Source organism: Camelina sativa, chromosome 10, assembly GCF_000633955.1.
Source record: "Camelina sativa cultivar DH55 chromosome 10, Cs, whole genome shotgun sequence".
Classification (NCBI taxonomy): Eukaryota; Viridiplantae; Streptophyta; class Magnoliopsida; order Brassicales; family Brassicaceae; genus Camelina; species Camelina sativa.
Genome location: NC_025694.1, coordinates 12,619,163 through 12,641,813, shown reverse-complemented (window position 1 = coordinate 12,641,813; position 22,651 = coordinate 12,619,163). Strand labels below are relative to the sequence as shown.

At 37.8% G+C, this 22,651-nt stretch overlaps 7 protein-coding genes and 1 pseudogene across 12 annotated transcripts in view; 4 read left to right on the top strand and 4 right to left on the bottom strand.

Moving 5' to 3' along the window:
- The window catches only part of LOC104720298 (heat shock 70 kDa protein 17-like), a 4,788-nt gene extending 1,386 nt beyond the window's left edge, over positions 1-3,402 (top strand). The window contains exons 2-14 of the mRNA XM_019230716.1: positions 33-494; positions 652-811; positions 905-1,150; positions 1,234-1,370; positions 1,478-1,793; positions 1,878-2,039; positions 2,173-2,244; positions 2,331-2,431; positions 2,510-2,579; positions 2,656-2,712; positions 2,807-2,868; positions 2,953-3,025; positions 3,113-3,402. Of these exons, the coding sequence (XP_019086261.1) occupies positions 33-494; positions 652-811; positions 905-1,150; positions 1,234-1,370; positions 1,478-1,793; positions 1,878-2,039; positions 2,173-2,244; positions 2,331-2,431; positions 2,510-2,579; positions 2,656-2,712; positions 2,807-2,868; positions 2,953-3,025; positions 3,113-3,259 (2,065 nt within the window). The 3' untranslated portion in view covers positions 3,260-3,402. The remainder of the gene's footprint in view (positions 1-32; positions 495-651; positions 812-904; positions 1,151-1,233; positions 1,371-1,477; positions 1,794-1,877; positions 2,040-2,172; positions 2,245-2,330; positions 2,432-2,509; positions 2,580-2,655; positions 2,713-2,806; positions 2,869-2,952; positions 3,026-3,112) is intronic.
- LOC104718694 (VAN3-binding protein-like) lies at positions 6,791-9,051 on the top strand. The gene is made up of 6 exons (XM_010436486.2): positions 6,791-7,310; positions 7,521-7,914; positions 8,027-8,239; positions 8,375-8,424; positions 8,512-8,569; positions 8,698-9,051. The coding sequence occupies exons 1-6, from the start codon at positions 6,939-6,941 to the stop codon at positions 8,940-8,942; spliced, it is 1,332 nt and encodes a 443-aa protein (XP_010434788.1). The 5' UTR covers positions 6,791-6,938; the 3' UTR covers positions 8,943-9,051.
- LOC104718695 lies at positions 8,338-13,314 on the bottom strand (annotated as a pseudogene).
- LOC109126844 (probable pre-mRNA-splicing factor ATP-dependent RNA helicase DEAH8) lies at positions 9,453-9,986 on the bottom strand. Its single transcript, XM_019230715.1, has one exon. The coding sequence runs from the start codon at positions 9,984-9,986 to the stop codon at positions 9,453-9,455; it is 534 nt and encodes a 177-aa protein (XP_019086260.1).
- On the bottom strand, positions 14,682-15,990 carry LOC104718693 (probable pheophorbidase). Its single transcript, XM_010436484.2, has 3 exons — positions 15,502-15,990; positions 15,254-15,385; positions 14,682-15,147 (listed from the first exon to the last, which is right to left on the bottom strand). Exons 1-3 carry the CDS (start codon positions 15,883-15,885, stop codon positions 14,866-14,868), a joined length of 798 nt encoding a protein of 265 aa, XP_010434786.1. The 5' UTR covers positions 15,886-15,990; the 3' UTR covers positions 14,682-14,865.
- Positions 17,016-18,290, top strand: LOC104718692. 6 transcript variants are annotated; one of them, XR_756420.2, is made up of 4 exons: positions 17,021-17,142; positions 17,246-17,394; positions 17,848-17,932; positions 18,021-18,290. XR_756420.2 is itself a non-coding variant. In XM_010436483.2 (3 exons), exons 1-3 carry the CDS (start codon positions 17,119-17,121, stop codon positions 18,037-18,039), a joined length of 174 nt encoding a protein of 57 aa, XP_010434785.1. In that variant the 5' UTR covers positions 17,016-17,118; the 3' UTR covers positions 18,040-18,261. The 6 variants fall into 6 exon arrangements, 5 of the variants coding, with proteins under 5 accessions (XP_010434785.1, XP_019086098.1, XP_019086100.1 ...); XM_010436483.2 differs by lacking the exon at positions 17,848-17,932 and having other exon boundaries at positions 17,016-17,124; positions 18,021-18,261; XM_019230553.1 differs by lacking the exon at positions 17,848-17,932 and having other exon boundaries at positions 17,246-17,398.
- On the bottom strand, positions 18,350-21,080 carry LOC104718691 (phosphatidylserine decarboxylase proenzyme 1, mitochondrial-like). The gene is made up of 12 exons (XM_010436482.2): positions 20,832-21,080; positions 20,633-20,721; positions 20,477-20,530; positions 20,316-20,381; positions 20,172-20,232; positions 19,965-20,074; positions 19,638-19,879; positions 19,451-19,557; positions 19,255-19,322; positions 19,080-19,157; positions 18,886-19,008; positions 18,350-18,771 (listed from the first exon to the last, which is right to left on the bottom strand). The coding sequence occupies exons 1-12, from the start codon at positions 21,016-21,018 to the stop codon at positions 18,610-18,612; spliced, it is 1,347 nt and encodes a 448-aa protein (XP_010434784.1). The 5' UTR covers positions 21,019-21,080; the 3' UTR covers positions 18,350-18,609.
- On the top strand, positions 21,216-22,651 carry LOC104718689 (UDP-N-acetylglucosamine transferase subunit ALG13 homolog; the record flags this gene model as incomplete). Its single annotated transcript, XM_010436479.2, is given in 4 exon segments — positions 21,216-21,533; positions 21,770-21,972; positions 22,252-22,351; positions 22,428-22,651. Coding segments are annotated over 3 exon segments (498 nt in total), but the record flags the coding sequence as incomplete, so codon positions are not given.

The following is a 22,651-nucleotide window of genomic DNA, read 5'->3' as shown; positions in this document are numbered from 1 at the left end:
GCTGATAAATGTAAGTTCATTGATGTGGACAGATATTCTTCTCGGAATCTATCAGCACCTATCAAGGCAAATTTGCATTTCTCTCTAAGTAGAAGTGGGATTCTGAGTCTCGATCGAGGAGATGCTGTAATTGAAATCACAGAATGGGTAGAAGTTCCTAAGAAGAACGTGACCATTGATAGCAACACAACCACAGCAACAGGCAATGCCACTGATGAGAATTCAGAAGAAAATAAAGAGGACCTACAAACTGATGCTGGAAACAGCACTGCTTCAAATACAACAACAGAAGTTAACCTGGGCACAGAAAAAAAGCTGAAANAGCACTTTGCAGATGAGTTTAATAAACAGCTCGGTAATGGCGTTGATGTGAGGAAGTTCCCCAAAGCAATGGCTAAATTGAAAAAGCAAGTTAAACGTACAAAGGAAATCTTGAGTGCAAACACTGCGGCTCCAATATCTGTTGAATCTCTTCATGATGATCGTGACTTCAGGTATAACTACAATCTATCAAGGATTCACTATTTTCCCAGCTCACCAAACTTTGGCTGCAAAAATGTTATAATGGATTCACATGCTCAAATTTGCATCATGATTGGTATAATTCTTTTGATGTGCGGGGGATATTCTAATGTACTTATGTTTATTCAGGAGCACAATTTCCCGTGAGAAGTTTGAGGAACTATGTAAAGATCTGTGGGAGAGATCTCTTACACCTTTAAAAGATGTGCTCAAGCATTCAGGTTTGAAGATGGATGATATATCTGCAGTGGAGCTGATAGGAGGAGCTACTAGAGTTCCCAAGCTACAGGTAGTTTTTCATGCTCTCAAAGCTAATCATTGGATTTCGCTTCATTTTTTTTCCAAATGAAGTTAAGATCTAATTTTTAATTTGTAATTACAGAGCACAATCCAGGAATTTATTGGGAAACAACAGTTAGACAAACATCTGGATGCTGATGAAGCTATTGTCCTCGGTGCAGCACTACATGCTGCTAACTTGAGCGATGGAATTAAATTGCAACGTAGGCTAGGTATAGTTGATGGTTCCCCCTATGGGTTCCTAGTTGAGTTGGAAGGCCCTAATGTTAAGAAAGATGAGAGCACAAAGCAGCAACTCGTACCACGGATGAAAAAGCTACCCAGCAAGGTACTGCATCACATTCAGAACCTATTTGAGCTTAGAAAATGTTTCTGTCTTGTAATAATTTTGTGTACCTGATTCTCTGACAGATGTTCAGATCCTTTGTCCTTGACAAAGATTTTGATGTGTCACTTTCTTATGAGTCCGAGGATATTCTACCCCCAGGAACCACCTCCCCTGTCTTTGCACAGTATTCTGTCTCTGGTTTGGCAGATACATCTGAGAAGTAAGAGCTTAATTTGTTCTCTTATTGTTCTGTTATTCTTTCCGTTTGGAGAGAAGTATGTTTTACTCAATATAAGCTGATAAATGTAAGTTCATTGATGTGGACAGATATTCTTCTCGGAATCTATCAGCACCTATCAAGGCAAATTTGCATTTCTCTCTAAGTAGAAGTGGGATTCTGAGTCTCGATCGAGGAGATGCTGTAATTGAAATCACAGAATGGGTAGAAGTTCCTAAGAAGAACGTGACCATTGATAGCAACACAACCACAGCAACAGGCAATGCCACTGATGAGAATTCAGAAGAAAATAAAGAGGACCTACAAACTGATGCTGGAAACAGCACTGCTTCAAATACAACAACAGAAGTTAACCTGGGCACAGAAAAAAAGCTGAAAAAGCGGACATTCAGGATTCCTCTGAAGGTGGTATTCTGGCTTTACTGTTTCCAAGATTTTTTTGATTAATGTCAGTACCACTAACCAATTTTGTTTGGATATGACTTGTAGGTAGTAGAGAAAACTGTTGGACCTGGAGCACCTTTTACGACAGAGTCTCTTGCCGAAGCTAAGATAAAATTAGAAGCCTTGGACAAGAAAGATAGGGAAAGAAGAAGAACGGCTGAGTTGAAAAACAACCTTGAATCTTATATATATGCTACTAAAGAGAAGGTGTGTGCTTTTATATAGATCACAATCTCGGCTACTTCCTTCATGGTTCTTTTGTTGCTATAGTTATACATTGTTGTTAGTTAATATTCTTCTGAAAATGTAAAGCTTTGGTTCTATTCTGGTCCTTGTACAGCTAGAAACACCCGAGTTTGAAAAGATATCCACCCAAGAAGAGCGGAAGGCGTTTGTTGAGAAGCTTGATGAGGTATGTATCAATTTTATATTGATCTAATCTTTGGTTCCAATGGTGAGTGTGATGTTTGATTCTAAGGACGGTCGTGTGTGTTTTAGGTGCAAGATTGGCTTTACATGGACGGCGAGGATGCTAATGCGACAGAGTTTCTGGAGCGGCTTGACTCACTAAAAGCCATTGGCAATCCCATATCTTTCAGGTTTGTTCCCTGCTTGTTTTATTGAACAGTAGCTTCCTGAAAATGTTCTTACAAACCATTTGATATATATTTGTACAGATCAGAGGAGCTTACAGCACGACCTGTAGCAGTTGAATACGCTAGGAAATATGAAAACGAACTGAAAGAGGTACTTTGACATAACATGATTATTGTAGTTTTCTCATTATAAATAAACAAACCGCTGAGTTTCAATCACACTGCAGACTACAAAAGAGTGGGAGAAGAACAAAACATGGCTTCCAAAAGAAAAAATCAACGAGGTGTGTTTTTGCTCTTCTTATTTGTGAAAAAACACACAAAGCTCGCTCTACAAATTTTGGTGAGCTCAATGCTAAATTGCGTTTTTCGATTCAGGTCTCAAAGGAAGCAGAGAAAGTAAAAAGCTGGCTGGATAAGAATGTGGCTGAGCAGGAAAAGTGAGTTTTGCTTCCCTTTCTTCTTTGACGGTCTTTAAATTACAATTTACACATAGAGAGAGAGTAACATCAAACTTGTCACAGGACTGCTTTGTGGAGCAAACCGGTGTTCACGTCCACGGAAGTGTACGCCAAAGTATTTACTCTGCAAGACAAGGTAAGAAAAGAGATTGGTAAAAAAAGAGTAAAAGGTCAGTTGTTTGAGCGAAAAGGGTTTGACATTTGGATATAATATGAATGATAGGTGACAAAAGTGAATAAGATCCCAAAGCCAAAGCCAAAGATAGAAAAAGCAACCAAGAAGGAGAACACAACAACGAAGGAGGAGGAGCAATCAAAAGCCTCAGACTCCAATTCTTCTTCCGATGAAGCTGCCAAAGACGAGCTTTGATTAACATATATAATATAATAAATAGAGTTTTCATTAAAGCTAAATTTTGTGTGTTTAAGATGGCAAATAGGATTAAAGTTAGGCAGCTGAGATGAGCCAAAAGGATTTTGTTCCTTTTTTCTCCTCAACTTCTTCACATTACATCACATTCTGTGTTTTTGTTTTCATTATATCAAGTTTTGGTCTCNTTTTTTTTTTTTTTTTTTTTTTTTGTTTCCTTTAATTAAAATCTTCAATGTAGTGAAATTTTACATTTTTCATCAGTCCTTCATGTCTAAAAAGGCATTTAAACATTATTATAGATTGCTACACCCACTTTACCTACACTAACAACTGTATGGAACATAGTTAGACGGACTAGATGTCAAAGACTTTGGTAAAAGATGAACAAAATATAGGCAATATATCCATTATAAAGTCGGAGTACCTTTACGTGTGTGTGCTATGCTATCACTCTTGATTATTCGGTTATTTTTTTTGTTGTATTTAGTAGTAGAGCCATTGTCATTGTCACTGGAAACAGTGAAGAGAAATTTATAGGAAAAATACATTATAACAACAAGGCCCCAGTCACGAGATTGTATGTCAAGTATAGCTGAGTGCCTGAGTCAAGTCGCTGTATAGCCGTAAATCCTAGGCGATTGATTGCAGTGTGTTTTAAACATGATGCGACGTGATAGCCTTGGCATAACTAGATAGCACATGAGATGTATTTTTTTTTACCCACGTAAGGTGAGCATGCTTGACATACTCGAGGCACTATAATGCATTTAGTGTCATGTCAGCCCCATGTGGACATACTATGGACTGTAAGAACATTTTGAGTTGATAAGAAATCTCGGTTGGGGGAAGATATAGATAGATATAAATTACATACTAATAATAGAAAGCGTCGGTGTGGCAGGTGATGATTAAAAACGCGTGAGAGATATAGATAGAAGAAGAAGAAGAAGAAGAAAGAAAAGACACATAACATAATAAACACATTGAAATCAGGTGGAGGATGTCGTTGAAGCTCTGAGTACACTTGACACTACAGCTCACGTACACCCAATTCATTATTCCATTTCAATCCAAACATATATACTTATTATACAATTTAGAAAAATAAGTTTTATTTTCACATCTTAAGAACCAATATTAAATTAAAACATAACTTTCCTTACAAATCTTTAAAGTCCAAAATGTATCTGATTTTTAAAAATTGTAATTAAGCAAAAACATATATTGTACGTACTGATAACCCAAACATATTCTGAATTTAGTGGCATTTTAAACATTTTCAACACGAATATCTTGAATTAAACTCTAGGTTAATTACTTAATACCGTACGTTTTGACTCAACTCGTACAATATTTCCGAAATTTATCTACTAGATTATGATTAACATATCATCCCGCTGTAGTAAACTTAACAATGCAAAAAAAAAAAACAAAAACATCTCTAGTTTATTTAGATATACACTAACTAAACTTGAACCAAAACTTGATCTACTCAAGCAATAATCATATATGTTATAGACATTACGGTAAATTTCAGAGAATATTTCTCAATTAGTTTTCATGCATGAGAATGAGATCAGTCTTTACCGTAAATCTTCCAGCTGTTTTCTTATTATAGTAGAATTTTGAGCTTGTTGATTATTCAATGATGGACTTATGAAAAAATCCTTTCGTCAGAGCTTCGTCAACTCCAAAATCATTCGTATTCTCTCATCCTAAAAAGCTGAAAGAGAAAAAATAATTATAATTTGGTATGTAGAGTGTGGTGGGACTTTGCAAATTTAATTCAAACTTCCAATCAATAAGGTTTCGTCCGCACCGCCATAATGTGAAAGTGAAAATGACATTGCACCAAACTAAACAATTAATTCCCCCTAATTCATTCAAGATTTTGATCCTCTAATAACACCTTTTTTTTTTGTCTTTTTTTCCATCTCTTTGTTACTTTCCTCAAGGACAATAAAACCCAACCAAAACTAAAATTTTCTATTCTTTACAAAATAATTTAAAATGATTATATGAAAAGTTATTTTAGTAATTGATCATGCCAAAACGTTGGGACTGTATGTATCTTTTCATACGTAATTTTGATTCTACGAGTAAAAACTATCTCAAACTTTTGTAAGAACAAATACCGTTTTCACAAACTAGATCTATTATTGTAACGTTAATTAATCACTTAGCTTATTGACTATTTAAATAAGTTGACTAAGAAAATAGAAACTGTGATAGGACCAGACAACAGTATCTCATAGCATTATTGAAGTTTGGTTAGCTTTCATTAAATAAAAAGAATATATATGCAGGTTATTATCTTCCAATCCCGAAGTGACAATGACTTAACTCGTTTGGAATTTGCTTTAACAAAAACAAAAACATAAAACTCGTTTGGAATTGGACTAGCTAAAGATGAAATATATAGAAAGTTACTATATGAAGTAATAACTATTGCCAAAATTAAATAATTAACTTTAAGAAACAAACATGACCACAAAAAAAAAAATGGTACGTAACGTATAAGAAAACGGATATGCACCAATTGATTTGATCACAGCTATGTTCTAATACAAGTCAAAAACAAATACTACACGGATGTGAACCATTCCAAAAATAAACGTAATTTGATGAGAGATATGAACAACAGGCTTCCACTCGTTTTCTGAATTATATGAAGCCATAATCATTAAGGATCAACCAACAAAATCATGACCACAATACGAAAGTCTTTAAAGTTACTGTTCTGCTGAATTAACTAAAGTAAAACAATGGATGTGTGAAGGGTGGTTACAATCGATGATGATTAATGAGTTATCGTACTAATTGATTCTGTCAACTGTATATGAAAGTTTTCAACCTAGAAGTTAATGTAAGTTTGAAAGATTGGTGATATGATTATTCTAAAGTAACTTTTCATCATAAGTACTCTTTTGATAAGATGATTTGTGTCCATAAAGTTAATCTACGTCAACTACATTATTGTCACTATTTGATATCAATCAATTCGTTGTATACAATAGTATCCAATATATATGCTTCCATGTGCAAGTCTTATCGATGTGATTGAATTCAATTTATGATATAATCTTTTTGTAACCCTCGTATTATATGTGTTTCCCTAAAACGGGCTTCTTCGCAAATCAATACATTTCATAATTAGTGATTTGATATATAAATACGATTTAGAATTTTCTTTTGTTTCTTATAACCAACTCATGGTGATTGGTGAAAGGCTCACAAATCACAATGTAAGGGACCAGAATAATTCGAGTCATTCTAGTGTTGGTTTCAATAACAATAGGCCACTCTAAATAGTTTTTAATGAGAAAATACGTACTTAGTTATGTCACACCTTCAAGATTAATTTGAAATATGGCCCGCGATCTTGTAATTACTAAGAAAAAAATAGTCCATCAAAATGATATAGAGACAAGAACCACGTGTTGCATTAAAACGTGCCTTGTCAAAGATGTTCACTTTGACTCTTTATAGTCTTAGCCATCTCTTTCTTCTATATATAAAAATCACAACCATGCATGGTGTGTGTGTCAGTGTGTGCATACATATATTTTATAAGATATCCTGCACATATACACATATAGTAAAAGAGATTTTATACAGTACGCTCAAGTGATCGAGTATTTGATTCTTGTCACAAAATATAGATCTGATCTTTTTAATGGAGCATGACCGTACGTTAAACTTCATAGCATACGGACTACAAGAAGTAGCTGAGGAAGAAGAAATAGAAGAGTTAGAAGGCGATGACGACGAGAGCATGACGTTGTCGTCGCTGCCGGGAAACGAGACGTCGGAGTGTTCGTCTTCTCCGGTGATGACGTATCCTCCGATCCCTCATCAGCCTAAAACTCCGAGAGAGCCTATGGAGTTTCTATGCAGATCATGGAGCATGTCTACGTCTGAGATCTCTCTAGCTTTGTCCTCTAAGAAATCTAATAAACATATCAAACAAAACCCTAATATTTCTAAGTTGGACGCCGCCTTCCCTTCGCCGGCTCCGGCACCACCACCACCGCCTCCGCCGCTACAAGTAAGCCGTCTCTTACTTTTCCATCTTCAATATACATTTTCATTTGTATGGTTGATATGATTAGTAATGGTTACGATCATATCATATGATTCATATGCAACAATAAGGTGTTTTAATTTATGGGCCAATAATATGTTAATAGGCCCAATATTATATAAGACCAATATATTTTAAAAAGCCCACAATATTTTAAATTGTTTTCTTCGACAGACGGGAAAGGTAGCGAGTGTGGTAAACGCGCGGAGAACGGGAACGATCGGTAAATGGTTCCACCACCGAGAAAGTGTCGGCGGGAAGGGCTCCGCCGTAAGGAAGAGAGATAAAGCTCGTGTGGAGAATGCGCATCTTCATTCCGCCGTGTCGATTGCGTCTCTGGCGACGGCCATCGCCGCCGTGACCGCTTCGTGCAACCATGACGGCTTCACTGAATCAAAGACGATGAGTTCAGCGCTGGCCTCGGCTTCGGAGCTGTTGGCTTCTCACTGCCTCGAATTGGCGGAACTCTCCGGCGCCGGTCACGATCGCGTCGTCTCTGCTGTCCGATCCGCCGTAGATGTTCGCGGACCTGGCGATTTGCTGACTCTAACTGCTGCAGCTGCAACTGGTAAGTTCATCCTTGACCTTGATCAGATCTTTCTCTTGAATGCTACAGTGGACAATAGATTTGATTTGGTTTCATGAGAAGATTTATGTTTATCGCATTTTTGATATTGTAGCATTGAGAGGAGAAGCAGCTCTAAGGGCAAGACTACCAAAGGAAGCTAAGAACAATGCAGCTATAAGCCCTTGTGAAAGAGCTTTACCGGAAACTCATGATTGTTCCTCTGAGCTCGATTGCGCTAGCACGACTGATGAACATGTATCTGCAGAGGGGATTGAAGAATCAAAACTAGATTGTGATGGAGAGCTAATGCAGTGCACACGAAACGGTAATATTTTTCAGCAAGAGAGCTTCTTCTTTGCTAATTCCTGTGAATGATGATGATATTATATATTTCAAGAAAGTTTTTATTTGACCTTTGTAATGTGAACAACAAAGAGCTGACACTTATGGACCTTTTCAGGAGCTTTGCGGTGGAAGCATATAAAAGTGTACATCAACAAGAGATCTCAGGTTAAAAAGCGAAAACTCAATCAAAGCAAACGAAGTTTTATGGTTGTCTAATTATAGAGTTGACATTTCACTCGTTTTTTCTTGCAGGTTGTTGTAGAAATCAAAAGCAAACACGTTAGAGGAGCGTTCTCCACGAAAAGCAAAGGTTAGCTAATAGTATCACCTTCAGATATCCTTCTTTCTTTCAATGGTTGTGGTGTTCATTTGTATAAGGCGAGTAGTCTTGGGACTTTGTCCAATGCTTTAGCTAATCCAATGGTTACATCACTACAGGCATTGTAAATGATGTATGCGAGATAGTCTCGGGCCTGCAAAATGGAAAAGAAACGGAAAACGCAGAAGAAGAAGAGCTCTATTTCGGAATCAGTACTGGGAAAGGTCTAACAAAGTTCAAGTGCAAGAGCAAGGCTGATAAGCAGACATGGGTGGATAGCATCCGGAATCTTCTTCATCGAGTAACTGCTGTTGAGGTTACCAACACTTCTCTTGAAACTACAAACATTGCCAATACCACATAAGTCATGTCTTGTTTTTAAGCGTTGGGGTTATTTTCATTACAAGCCAATGATATGTATTGTTTTAAAGCACATGTACATATCTGTAAGTATGTGTAATGTTTTTTTCATCTTCAGCTGCTTTTATCTCAGTCAGTTGTAAACATTTTTTTCTGGAAATAATGATGAAGAAGATTATAATAAGGCCTAATGAATCTCACCAGAAGAATGTCCAGGTGTTTCCCCACGGCACCCGTGAAAATCCTGACATCTTCCCCGGTGAGTTTCTCTGTCACTGTTGAATTCTTGATTTTCCCTTTTCTTTATCAGTTGTCTATAGTCGCCAGTAAATACTCGAAATAACTCAGAATCATGCGTTTATAAGATGGAAAGGAACAGTAGTTAGTAAATGATAAAAAAAAAACTGATGTCGACTAAAAGTATCTTTCAGAGAGAATGATTGAAAAAGTACTAGTATCACAATTGTTTCAACTTCGTTCAGAAACAGTAAAGAGAAATGACTAAGTTTGGTTGTTACCTCTTTGCTTTCTTGCTAGTATCAACCTTCGATGTCCGGGTTTTCTTGCTAGTATCAACCTTCGATGTCCGGGTTTTCTTGCTAGTATCAACCTTCCATGTCCGGGTTTTCTTGTTAGTATCAACCTTCGACGTCGAGGCTCTTTCGCTGCTTCTCTGTGATTTCTTTGGCCGACTGTCTTCGATGTCTTTAAGCTTGTAGTAATGAGGAGCTATTTCAATTAGCCACTCGGGTTTCATCTCGGTTGTATGCCTCATATATTCCTTGGTAGTAAGTACTAGTTCATGATACACCAACCACTTACTAGGTGATGCCCCAAATAAGCCCGAGTTAGGATGTACATAAACTGTCTGAGGTTCTTTCACTCTTCTGTACGATCCATTCTTTTGTAACTTTGCAGAATGTGGGAAGAATCCGGCCAAGATGGCTTTCTTTATTGCGTCAAAATCATTCGGGTTGGAAGTAAGTTCTACTCCAATCTTGTTTAGAAGTCCAAGTAGCTGGTCACGTATATCTCTAGCTCTTTTCATACTCTTGCTCTGAATGAAGTTCTCGTAGCACCATTGAGTCGAGTAGTTTGTTTCCTTCCAGGAATTGTAAACCCTTAACAAAGCAATGTGGTCGCCAACATTCTCTGTATCTACATAGAAGTTCATCCGAGCATTGTCGGCGAGAAGTTGCTGGTTCTTTGGTCGATAAAAGACTGAGTTCCCTACAGACAACATGGCGGCTATCGTGATTATCTCTTTCGAGCACTTGTACTTTTCCGAACCAACAATCATCTTTGATAGCATCGGATCAACTGGAAACTCCACCATTCTTTCTCCTACCTTAGTAATCTCACCCTTTCCATCCAAAGCACCCAGAGCATAGAGAAACTCGAAAGCCTTCAAAAGAGCGGTCTCTGGTGGACGATCCATGAAATCAAAATTGAACACATCATGAATACCAAGACTCTTCAAAGTAAGCACAACACTTGCAAGGTTAGCCCTTTGGATTTCTGGTATTGTGGTGGGCTCCAAATTCTTGACGTCGTACAACCGGAAACATTTCCCAGGACCAGTTCTTCCGGACCGACCAGCTCGTTGCTCTGCAGAGGCCTTGGAAATAGGACTTACAAGAAGTGACTCCATTCCAGTTCTCGGGTTGTATGAGTTGATCTTACAATATCCCGGATCAATGACGTACCTAATCCCTTCAATGGTTAACGATGTTTCTGCAATATTCGTTGCCAGGACAACTTTCCGCGACCCTTTAGGAGCTGGTTCAAACACTTTTGCCTGCAGTTCGGTCGGGAGATTTGAGTAGATAGGACAGATAATGATCTCAGAGCTCTTTGTACCCAAATCCATCATCCTTCGCTTCAAATTTGTTTCTGCTCTTTCAATCTCTTCTTGACCGGTGAGGAAAACTAAAACGTCTCCAATCGGCTCAGTCTGATGGATCTGAAACACAGTACGTATTACTGTCTCCAAGTAGTCAGCATCAGGCCATCTTCTGTACAGCTTTTCAACTGGATATCTTCTTCCTGGGATTAGGTAAATCCTAGCCGAATCAAAGTATTCAGAGAACTTTTTAGCTTCAAGCGTTGCACTTGAGATGATTAACCTAAGATCAGGCCTAACCTTTGCTACATCCTTAACTAACGCAAACAAAATATCAGTGGACAGCGTTCTTTCATGCGCCTAATCAATTATGATGACACTATAGCTATCAAGTTTCGGTTCTGTGAGCAGCTCTCGCAACAGCATCCCATCAGTCATGTACTTGATAACAGTTTTATCTGAAGTACAGTCCTCGAATCTAATGGAATAGCCAACCTCATGTCCTAGTTTAACACCAACCTCTTGAGCCACTCGGGAAGCAACGCTCATAGCAGCAACTCTCCTAGGCTGAGTACAACCGATCTTTCCACGCTTTGTGTAACCAGCTTCTTGAAGATACTGCGGTATCTGCGTAGTCTTGCCCGATCCTGTTTCACCAACAATCACAAGAACCTGGTTTTTGGCAATGAGTTTCAGCAGTTCATCACGGTACCCATGAATCGGAAGAAACTCCCTCTCTTCCCGAGCCTTCTCCGCAACAGTTTTCGAGTGACAACCTCTGTGTCTCCCAGTTTCCACCTCACTAGAAGATTCCTCAACCAAACATGTTAACTCGTCAAACACAAACTCATACCCATCAACAACTTGCTGCTTATCCTTTGCACCAAATCTCACTCTCGCCTTCTGAGCCTGATGATCCTCCCAAGCTTCTTGCTCCGTAACAACTCTCCCACTCTTCCTCTCACTATAACGCTGCTCCGCCACAGAAAATCTCTTCTTCTGATCAACACACCCTTCTTGATCATAAGCATCTGGAATCCTATACCTTTCAACATCATCATCATCCTCTGTTTTCTTCAACAACTCATACAATTCTTTCTTAAACCTAAACTCAATTACTTCTCTCTCAGTAAGCTTCACACCATGATTCAACATAATCTCGTCTTCGATCTCATCCCTCAACTCCTCAACCATCTTCTTCTCTCGATCCTTGAGATACCCTCGTCTCGAGGCATTCCTCAAGATCTCAATCATATAGCTACTCAAAACCTTGTCCCCAGAACTCAGTTTCGCTTTCTTCTCCTCGCCATTAGGATCATCATCATCATCTTCTTCAGATTTTCTTCTCTTCCTTGTAGAGATTTTTTTGGGTATATTGAATTTTATAGAAACAGGAAGGCGAGAGATCTTCTCCACCGACATAAACCCTTCTTCTTCTTCTTCTTCTTCTCCTTCCCTGTTTTTATAGAGATTCTCATCTGATGATGATGATGTTCGTACCTGNTGGCAATGAGTTTCAGCAGTTCATCACGGTACCCATGAATCGGAAGAAACTCCCTCTCTTCCCGAGCCTTCTCCGCAACAGTTTTCGAGTGACAACCTCTGTGTCTCCCAGTTTCCACCTCACTAGAAGATTCCTCAACCAAACATGTTAACTCGTCAAACACAAACTCATACCCATCAACAACTTGCTGCTTATCCTTTGCACCAAATCTCACTCTCGCCTTCTGAGCCTGATGATCCTCCCAAGCTTCTTGCTCCGTAACAACTCTCCCACTCTTCCTCTCACTATAACGCTGCTCCGCCACAGAAAATCTCTTCTTCTGATCAACACACCCTTCTTGATCATAAGCATCTGGAATCCTATACCTTTCAACATCATCATCATCCTCTGTTTTCTTCAACAACTCATACAATTCTTTCTTAAACCTAAACTCAATTACTTCTCTCTCAGTAAGCTTCACACCATGATTCAACATAATCTCGTCTTCGATCTCATCCCTCAACTCCTCAACCATCTTCTTCTCTCGATCCTTGAGATACCCTCGTCTCGAGGCATTCCTCAAGATCTCAATCATATAGCTACTCAAAACCTTGTCCCCAGAACTCAGTTTCGCTTTCTTCTCCTCGCCATTAGGATCATCATCATCATCTTCTTCAGATTTTCTTCTCTTCCTTGTAGAGATTTTTTTGGGTATATTGAATTTTATAGAAACAGGAAGGCGAGAGATCTTCTCCACCGACATAAACCCTTCTTCTTCTTCTTCTTCTTCTCCTTCCCTGTTTTTATAGAGATTCTCATCTGATGATGATGATGTTCGTACCTGATCTTCCGCGGATTCATGGGTCTTCTTCTCCAGATCATTGCTGCTCTCCATTCTTCGATTCTTACACCAGGATAGATCTGTGATTTCGATTGATCGAGAACCAAACCCTAATCTATATAGTTCTGGCAAAAAAAAAGGAAACAAGTGATTTTATGTATAGCTGTCGTATTGGCCAGAGTCTCAATTTGGTTTTGGGAATTCTTACGTTTTTTTATTTTTATTTATGAAAAAGGTCAAGTAAACGTGATGACCAAGCATAAAATTAAAAGCAATAAAGTTAGAAATTAAAAGCAATAAAATTAAAAGCAATAAATTAAAAGCAATAAAGGTCAGCTCCTCAATTTGCAAACTTTATTCCTTTTTTTTTTGTTATAACGCATAATCAAATCAAAATAATGACAATTTATTGCTATTAAAACATGAAAAATTATGAATTTAAAAAGAAATCTGAAATCTTAATGATCAGACATTTGTAAGAATCTCCTAATATTATATCACGTGTCATGCTTATTATGATATTGTTTATATGATAGGTTAATATGTTTTCACATCAGTTCATGTGATATTCCCTCTTTATCATAAATGATGATTTTTTAGAATTTTTTTCTTTGTATTATAAATAATGATTTTTTGTATACTTTTATCAATTAATGTTAAGAAATTGTAAATTTCAAAAATCATTAAATGAAAATTTAAAAATTTGATGAAATACTATTGGTTAATAATTATAAAATATGTTATTATAAATAAATAATATACTTATTACTAAACATTAAATGTTTTTCTTATTTTATGTAAAAATCCAAAAACATCATCTATTGTGTGATACACAGGGAGTAAATTATTTTCAAGATTTAAATAATTCTTAATTACTTATTTGGTATACATTCCTTTTCACCATCCTAGTAAAATCTTATGAAATAGAATGATATACTATTCATTTCTCAGTTAATAATATATATGAAAGCAAGAATACAATTTACAGTATTAAATTTAGTAACCATCAACAGGGTTTGGTATAGTATTATGGGGACCAACACCATTACACCAAGCTCCGAGCCCCATGAACAAACACTTAAAAAATGTTAGATCGATTTGATACACTTCCGGATTCATCATCATCACCGTCTCCTCCCATCGTACTCTCGATCTATGTTCGTGCCTTGACTCTAATCCACTCAATTTTGTAAACATTAACAGCATGCAATTTATTCCACTCTGTGTTGGACAAAACCAACATTTGTACTATCTTTTTATTTTTTTTAGCTGACAAGTATTTCAACCAAATATCAATTATCAAAAAAAAAAAAAAGATAGTTCATAACGTTTCACTCACAAATCACAAATGTTCAAAAAAGAAATTGAAAGAGACACGTGAACTACTGAACTTAATCTCCTATCTCGTGTCTGTTGAACAGATTTGGATCATCTCTGAACTATTTTTTTTTGTTTTTTGCTTTTTAGCTTTAGATTTATTGACAAGGAACCAACCCAAAGGAAACAATATTCCCCTACAATATAATAGCTCCCTCATTGCTTCACATGTAAGTAAAGCTTATTGAAACTCAAAATGAAATAACATAAGAGGAAATTATTTGATGATCAACTCATATAATCTCATATCAACCAGACAACCACTTTCCAATCACTCCTCCCAAATCATTCCTACCATTGAACTAAGTATTCGATTGCTATATATGAGAGAGTACCAAAGAATGAGATATGATCAAAACCAAAACCTCAAAAGTTTTAAAGTTTTATCTTTGAAGAAAAGAAACCGCACGGAGGAGATAAGTGAACAAGGTAGTTGGCACAGAGAAGAAAGCAGAATGGTCACTCTCCTCCAAGACATACAACTGAGAAGGTGGCCAATTCTTCACCAACAGGTCTTGACTCGCAGAATCGAACATCCTATCCTTGGTAGTCTTGATGTAGACTCGTGGAACTTTCTCGGCCTCGGGATTCGGAGGCAACTTATCAAGACCATTTAGTGCCCTCACAGGAGCAGGACGCAGCAGTTTAGATGCCAGAGTTACGTCCTACCAATAACCATTTAATTTATATATATATATATATATATATATATATATTCAATCACCACACGTTACTAGTACTGAAACATAGAAGTAGTCAAGAGAGAGTAACCTCAAGAGGGCTTTGGTTATAGTAATATTGGCGTATAAACTGCTGTTTCATGATGACTCCGGTGGGTGACTTATCCTTACCTTCACCATATGTAAACTCCCATATATTTTCTTCTCCTACATCTGCATGCATCTATAAAATAATCACAAAGAGTTTAATACCGATCGAGAGTACGTCGTAGATTGATATATCAGAACAAAAACAGAGAGGTGAGTTAGTAACAGAACAGGTCACACACACTGACTCACGTTTGACGAAGGTTGTGGAGAAGGGGTGGATCCGGGTCGAACCATGGAAGCCGCGAGGTAAATGGCCATGGAGATTTTGTTTGTGAACTTGCAGAGAGCATCGGTGACACTTCCTCCGCCGATGCTATGTCCGACGAGTATGACTTTGTGGGATGGAGGAAGACCGGACAATAGAGAGTAGAGAGGACGGTTATACTGGTCGCTGTCGAAGACGGTGTTAGAGTCAGTGAGGCTGATTCCAGCGCCAGTGAGGTCGACGGAGGTGGCTTTGAATCCGGCGGTTTCAAGAAGAGTGATGAGTTTATACCAACACCAAGCTCCGTGGCTAGCCCCATGAACAAACACAAAGTGAATTATGGGCTCAGCACCACCGTCTCCTCCCATCGCATTAAGAGCCTCTCAATCTATGTATGCTTGTACACAAATAGTGAATGCAGTTTTGGTCCACACGTACAGTTTGGGCCTAAACCATTATCTTTATTGTCATTGTCGTCTATGCTGTACGTCTCTCCTCTCTTTGTCACACAAGCGCTCCAAATTTTTTATATTATTTTCTTCTCTCTAGTACTTACGGAAATTTGGGAAACAAATGGTATTATATTTTGAAAATTACACCTTTCCTTATTTTTTTTTGGAAACTAATACGTATATTCCAAAAGAAATTAATTTCAAAATATAAGATTGTTAAAATACTTGTTTTAAAAATAATAATAAAAGATACCTTGGTTATATATATGTTATCTCAGAGCATCTCTATCGGTCATGTACGTTCAAACTTCAACGTATCACAAAAAAAAAATATATATATATATATATTTATATATATATATTTATATATACTTTTTTATTACATAATTTTGTTTTTTAATTTATTTCCAATAAAGACACCAATAATTAAATGACACATGTTGTTTATTTCGCATAAACGTTTCTCAACGTCTCTCGTTCGAGAAACATACCTCCCATTTTCCTCTTCTCTCATAACTGCAAATCTTACTCCAATAGTCCACATTTTATTGCGACCCGGTTAACTAATTTGGAAAGTTGTTAGGTATAAAATTTGGATTCAACAAAAATGGACGAAGGATCAAATGTTACTAGAAATTACTAGATTGAGTTATTTCGTTCAAATCTACTTATTTGTTTAGGTTTCTTTTCATGAAACTTTTGTGACACTTAAATGTCTTATATATATGTGTTACATTATATTGTAGATTTGTTGATCAAACAAATATAGACTTGTGTTTATATGAGTTGATCAAACAAGTTGGACTTCGTTTCAAACTTTCAATTTTATGAGACATGAATTTGAGCAATTGAGGATTCAAATTGTGTAAATGTGTTACATATATTATCCAAAACGGGTTTAACTTTTGTTATCTCTTTATTTTTTTTTTGTATACTCTTGTTTTTGGACTAATGAGTAGTTGAAATTGAGCTTTACGACGATTCTGTAGCAAATATAAATTGGGCCGTAAAGTGGAGGCCCATTAAAAAGTAGAAATAAGAAAAAATAGACTCACCTGACGAATCTCACCGGAGAGTCTATATCTCTCTTCTCTTCTACACCAAAGTTTTGGTTCGTCACCGGCGACAATCCTTTTCTCCGACGATATAATGCCGGTAAACTCCTCACGCAATGTATAATTCCAGATCTAGAAGATCTAATTCCCGCGTTTCTTTCCCGTATAATATTTTGCTGATTGATTCAGAATTCAATTGTCGCATCCTGCGTATTTTGCAGTATAAGACGGTGATAGAAGTGGAGCCTCCGAGTCTGTTGCGGTACTTGATCGGAGCAGCGGTGATGATGATTGGCGTCGTATTACCCGCTGGTTACATGATGTTCCGCAACAAACGCGTCCCCTTCTCGTCTTCGTACTCTAAACAGACGTAGGTGTGCTTTTTCTTTCACACTTACTGTGTTTCTTTCATCTGATCTGCAAAAGCACTCGCAGCATTAGGCACAGTTGTTGATTGCTTCACAGGGATGTATTAGAATGGTCAGAATTGGATAGTATTGTAACAAGTTTTGGTGTGTGGGAGATCAAAAACAAGTTTGGTGTTTATGAGATCATTAATCATGTTGCTGTGGGTTTTAGGCTGAAGTCTAGAAATTGAATAAGTGAGGGAAGTAAATTAGCATTGTTTTTCTAATCCTTATTGTTTGGGAATGTTGATTCCAGTCTCAAACTTGGATTAGAGCCAATGTGATGTTGTGAATGATCTGTTTGTTACCAGTGCGAATAAGAGACTGAAAAGCTTTGTTGAAAATGTTAGCTCTTTTCAATTGCTTTGTAGGGACTGAAAGCTATAGTGTACTTTGTGTGTTTGGATCGAGTTCAGGTGGGGAATCCATGGTTGATAGATGATCAAAATTTGTAGTTGCTTGCTCCTCTTCGTTAAAGCTTGTTTAGGCTAAAATTGGAAGGTAGTCCTTTTGCTAGTCAAGTAACTCCGGAGTTCATCATGCTCACCCTATAGGTACTAATGATCTGATACTTGTCTTTACTTTTCAGGAACAAAGTTTTGATATAGAAGGCTCCTCCAAGGTTGAATTCAACTGAATTGAGAAGGATGATGACATATTGATACGGACGACTGTAAAATTATGGCGGAATTCTAGTTTTTTTTTACATGGGTTGTAAGAGATCCTTCGATATTGAATGCATAAACCATAATCTTCTTGTTTAGGTTATTCAAGGTCTATTTATGTACACAACCTCTTCTCTTTGGTGGAAAAATATCATTCGCTGGCTAGAGTTATGATGAACCACAAGTTTATATAATATTGAGATTAGTGTTTGCATTGGGTTACTTTTTAATTTGATTTTCTGTTTCTCTGTGGTAAATGAAATGTTAATGACATGCTTAAATAACCAATTTGTTCATAGTTTCAGAACACTACAAAACAGTAGATCTGGTTGTCCGACTACGGCAATTTACAAAAGCTGTTCATTAGTAGCCTCAAAGTAGAGAGGAGCATAAACACTTTTTGGAATTGATTTATAATTTGATCAGATCGTGATTGTGCATAATATGCAAAACCTAAAAGAACAAAAAAACCAACAGTGTGTGGTATGTTGTTAGTGCATAACGTTACTCTAGTCATTCTGCTTTCCACCTTCCCAATGCTTGTCCAACGCGGACTCTGTCTCCTTGTTTGACACAGAATCTGTAATCTGAAGAACTGCTTGAATCCTCAGGTGAGTTTGCAGTCGGTGCTTGGAAAACAAGCACCACGGTCGATCCCATGTTGAATACACCAACCTGCATCGATCCATACATGAAACCATTTGCCAGTGTGAAATTGTGAACAAAAGAAACTTGTTCGTTTCTTTAATTGGAATTTTAGTCGTTCTCTTTTGGACCCTAGTCTCTTACCTCTTTCCCTTTCTCGAGCTTTAAGCCATGACCTTCTGGATCATACACTCGCTCCTCTGGTGGCTCTGTAGGAAACAGCTTCTTCTTTGGCTTGTTTGTTCTTAGATCAGGTTCAATGAAAAGCTATCAAAGCACACGTCAGCAAGTTCCTTAATGTCTAGGGCTTAAGGTTTTTCAAACTTCATCAGACCTACCTCAATGGATCCAATGTTGGTCGCACCAACGGCAGCAAGTGCCATAAAGCCTTCTTTCCATTTCCCTTCAAGCACAACCTGTTAGTTAGATTAACAGCTGATTATCAATGTCTGGAGCAAAAAAATGGGCAGGACATATTTGGTTATGACAGCTACAATGAATCACAAAAATTACCCTTTCATTTTCGACATAGAGATTCCTTATCGTTCTTGTAGCACGCTCGTTCACGGGAAACAACCGGCCTGAAAAAAGGGTTTCGAGAGATACAAATAGTTACAAAAGGCTAATTACGCATAGGTTCCGAAAATAGTTGCAAAAGCGCAACCACACAGGCTGTATACTTAAATGAGAGGACAGAGAGTAACCAAACCTGCAAAGTGTCGACGAACCATTACATTCCAGTCAACCGGAGAGTGTATTCGATGATAGTCCCCTGGTTTTAGGTATATTACACAATAATAGAGCCCCTTCATTGGACTGCAACCAAGACTTGATGAAATAAGTTGCGGTTTTTCTAATAATAGTAAAGAGATGTTTAAGGTTGACTTCTCACTAACCTAGCTGAGATGTTCTCCCGTAGCTTCGGAGATGCCAAAGAGACTCTCAACCAAGAATTGTCGCTCTTATCTCCAACAGCTTCTTCCTCGGACTCATTCTTACCTTCAGGTTCCATGGGAAGCAGAGAGTTGTTTCCTAGAAGAGCCGGAACAGAGTAAGAATGTCCTTTGACTTGCTCGATCATCCCTCTACTTCCTTTTAGCTCCCCAAACCTTAGAACGGTGCCATCCACAGGACTAACCTGATATCCTCGAAATATTAGAGAGCAAACTACGAAAAATAGTCTGCATAAAAAAAAAAGTTACAATGTTATTGTTACCGGTTACCAGACAACAAGGATCGGGGTCGATAGGCCTGCAACCTTCTTTCAAGCTACGAACAAAAAAATCCTGTAGCGAAACATATTCTTCAAGAGGCCGAGCTGCTTCTTCAAGATCTGAAACACACAGATAGATCAGCTTTTTTTTTCTCTATCTGCATAACTCGAGAGTTCAAACCAACAGCAGATGTATACAAGAGGAAAACGATCATACTTGAATGGAAAGCTCGAGCCCAGGCTTTATAAGCATGAGGACGCATCCAGACCGGAATTTCCTGAGAGGAAAAAAGACCTAACAATTGATAACCATGTTCATTTAATAGTTACTACAAAAAGTGCTTCAACAAAAAGAACTCACCAGACTCATAAAGGAGCCCCAAGCTCTTGAGATTGATCGCAGAGGTAGAATTCCAAGAAACGAGGCCTAGACAATCACAATCCCACGAATGAACATATCAAGATTCGAGAACTTACGGACGTTGAACTTGAAGAGAACACGAAACAAAAAAAGAGTTTTACCTTAACATCTTGGTGGAACTCAAGTTCTATTCCTTTTTCCCGTTTCTCTTCGATCTGTTCATCAACCAGTAGAAAACAATGCTAAGAAGATGTACCAAAATCTACGGAAAGAACCTTAACAATGTCTACCTAACAAATTGAGAGTCAATACATTACCTTCTTGTCTTCATAGAGCCGTCTAGCATGAAGAGCTCCAAGCATAAGAATAGTAGCCATTGTTGCGCCGGGCACCAGAAAAGCATTGCCTACATTGGAGAATGCAAACAATGGAGAAGCAAATTAAACGATTCTCGATTGTAATCTCAGGAAAATATAACTACGTACAGGAGCTTCATAGCATATCTGTAAGAATTACCTTTGGAATCTCCGGTTCCGCCTCCACCGCTGCTGCTGCCTCCGAGAGGAGTGGCGCGAGCGCCGAAGTTATTTGAACGGATATTGTTGAGGAAAGAGCTGAAGGTTCGGCGATGAGTATGGTGGAAGCGGCGGAGATGAGTATAGCGAGCCAACAGATAGACATTATGAGTAAATCGAGGTCTCATGGCGGTTATTTCCGGTGGCCCTTTTGCTCTGACTCTGAGAGGGGTTTTTAGGGTTCCTGCTGTTTGACTATGTTGGTTGGTTGAGAGTCAAACAGTTTTCAACGACTACTAAAACGACTTCGTTTTGCTCGTCTTGCTAAAACAAAAACATTTTATTCTTATTGGGCCTTTTGATAGCCCACACTTTTGAGCACAAACGAAGAAATTCGAAAATTGATTCAATTCACCCGAAGAACATTGGTGTTGAAGATGTTATCCATGTTGGAATCACCGCGAGAGGTCCGATACATTGAATTCCGACGTTATTAACCAAAACATCGATCTGACCATACTCTGCTCCGATGGAACTTTGATCTCCTCCACACACACACACAAAAAAAAAAAACTTGGGATCTTTCTCCAAATCGATCATCGTCCTCTGCGATCGACTCGTCGCCATCACTCGAAATTTAAAAGCTTCTTCGAGTATTTCTTGCTCTTATTACACGACGAATCGTTGTTTTCGCAGCTTTCAGGTTTGCCTCAAATCTCAAATGTTAGATCGGAATTATTTAAGATTTCGTCTATACACACATTAGCTCCAAACTATCACATAATTTGGTTTTAATTTGAGCTTATTGTTTTGATTGTATTGTAGCATCTTCGCCTAATTTTGGTAGATTCGGAATTGGGAATTTTTTTTTTTTGATAATTTGCGGTGACGTATAAAACCCCTTCATTTTTTTTGAATTAAAATCCCCTTCATTGCCAGAGACAGAAACGAGTGTGTGTAAAAAAAGTATGGAAGATAGAGAGAATGCAAAGAAGAGACTAGTGTTTGTGACTGTAGGAACAACAAGTTTCGATGCTCTTGTGAAAGCAGTCGTGACTCAACATGTTCAAGACGAGTTGCTCAAGAGAGGATGCACTCATCTTCTCATTCAGATGGGTCGTGGTACCTTTTTCCCAACTAAGGTTTCTTATTTCATCTTCTCCACTCGCTTTTTTACTTGATTGGTCTGTGATTATGATAATTGGATTTGGAGAATACTGAGTAACCAACTAACCATCGACACAAATTCGTAGACAAATCCAGAGCTATCCCTCCTTTCAATCTGTTACGCTTAATACCCCACCATGAATCTCAAATTAACAACATTGTAGCAAAAAAAAAGAGTTACAATACTCATGTATCTTTGATCTTTCCTTGCTTGTGTTGCTCTTATGTGTTTTGTTTTATCATTACTGATTCAGTGTGATGGAGCGGATGGATCATTAGTTGTGGATTACTTCACATTTTCCTCAAGTATCGCAGATCATATTCGATCTGCATCTCTTGTTATTAGTCACGCTGGTTAGTATAGTTGACAACTTTTAACATAAGACTGATTTCGAAACACTAGAATGTCAACTAACTCTCAATGATGCAGGATCCGGAAGCATATTTGAGACACTAAAGCTAGGGAAACCATTGATTGTGGTAGTGAACGAAGATCTTATGGACAATCATCAATGTGAATTAGCTGAAGCACTCGAAGAGAGGAAGCACTTGTACTACACTCGTCCTCACACTCTTCATCAAACCTTGACGAAAATGGAGTTGGAGTCTCTGGTTCCATATACTCCAGGGGACGGAACCCCTGTTGCCCGCATC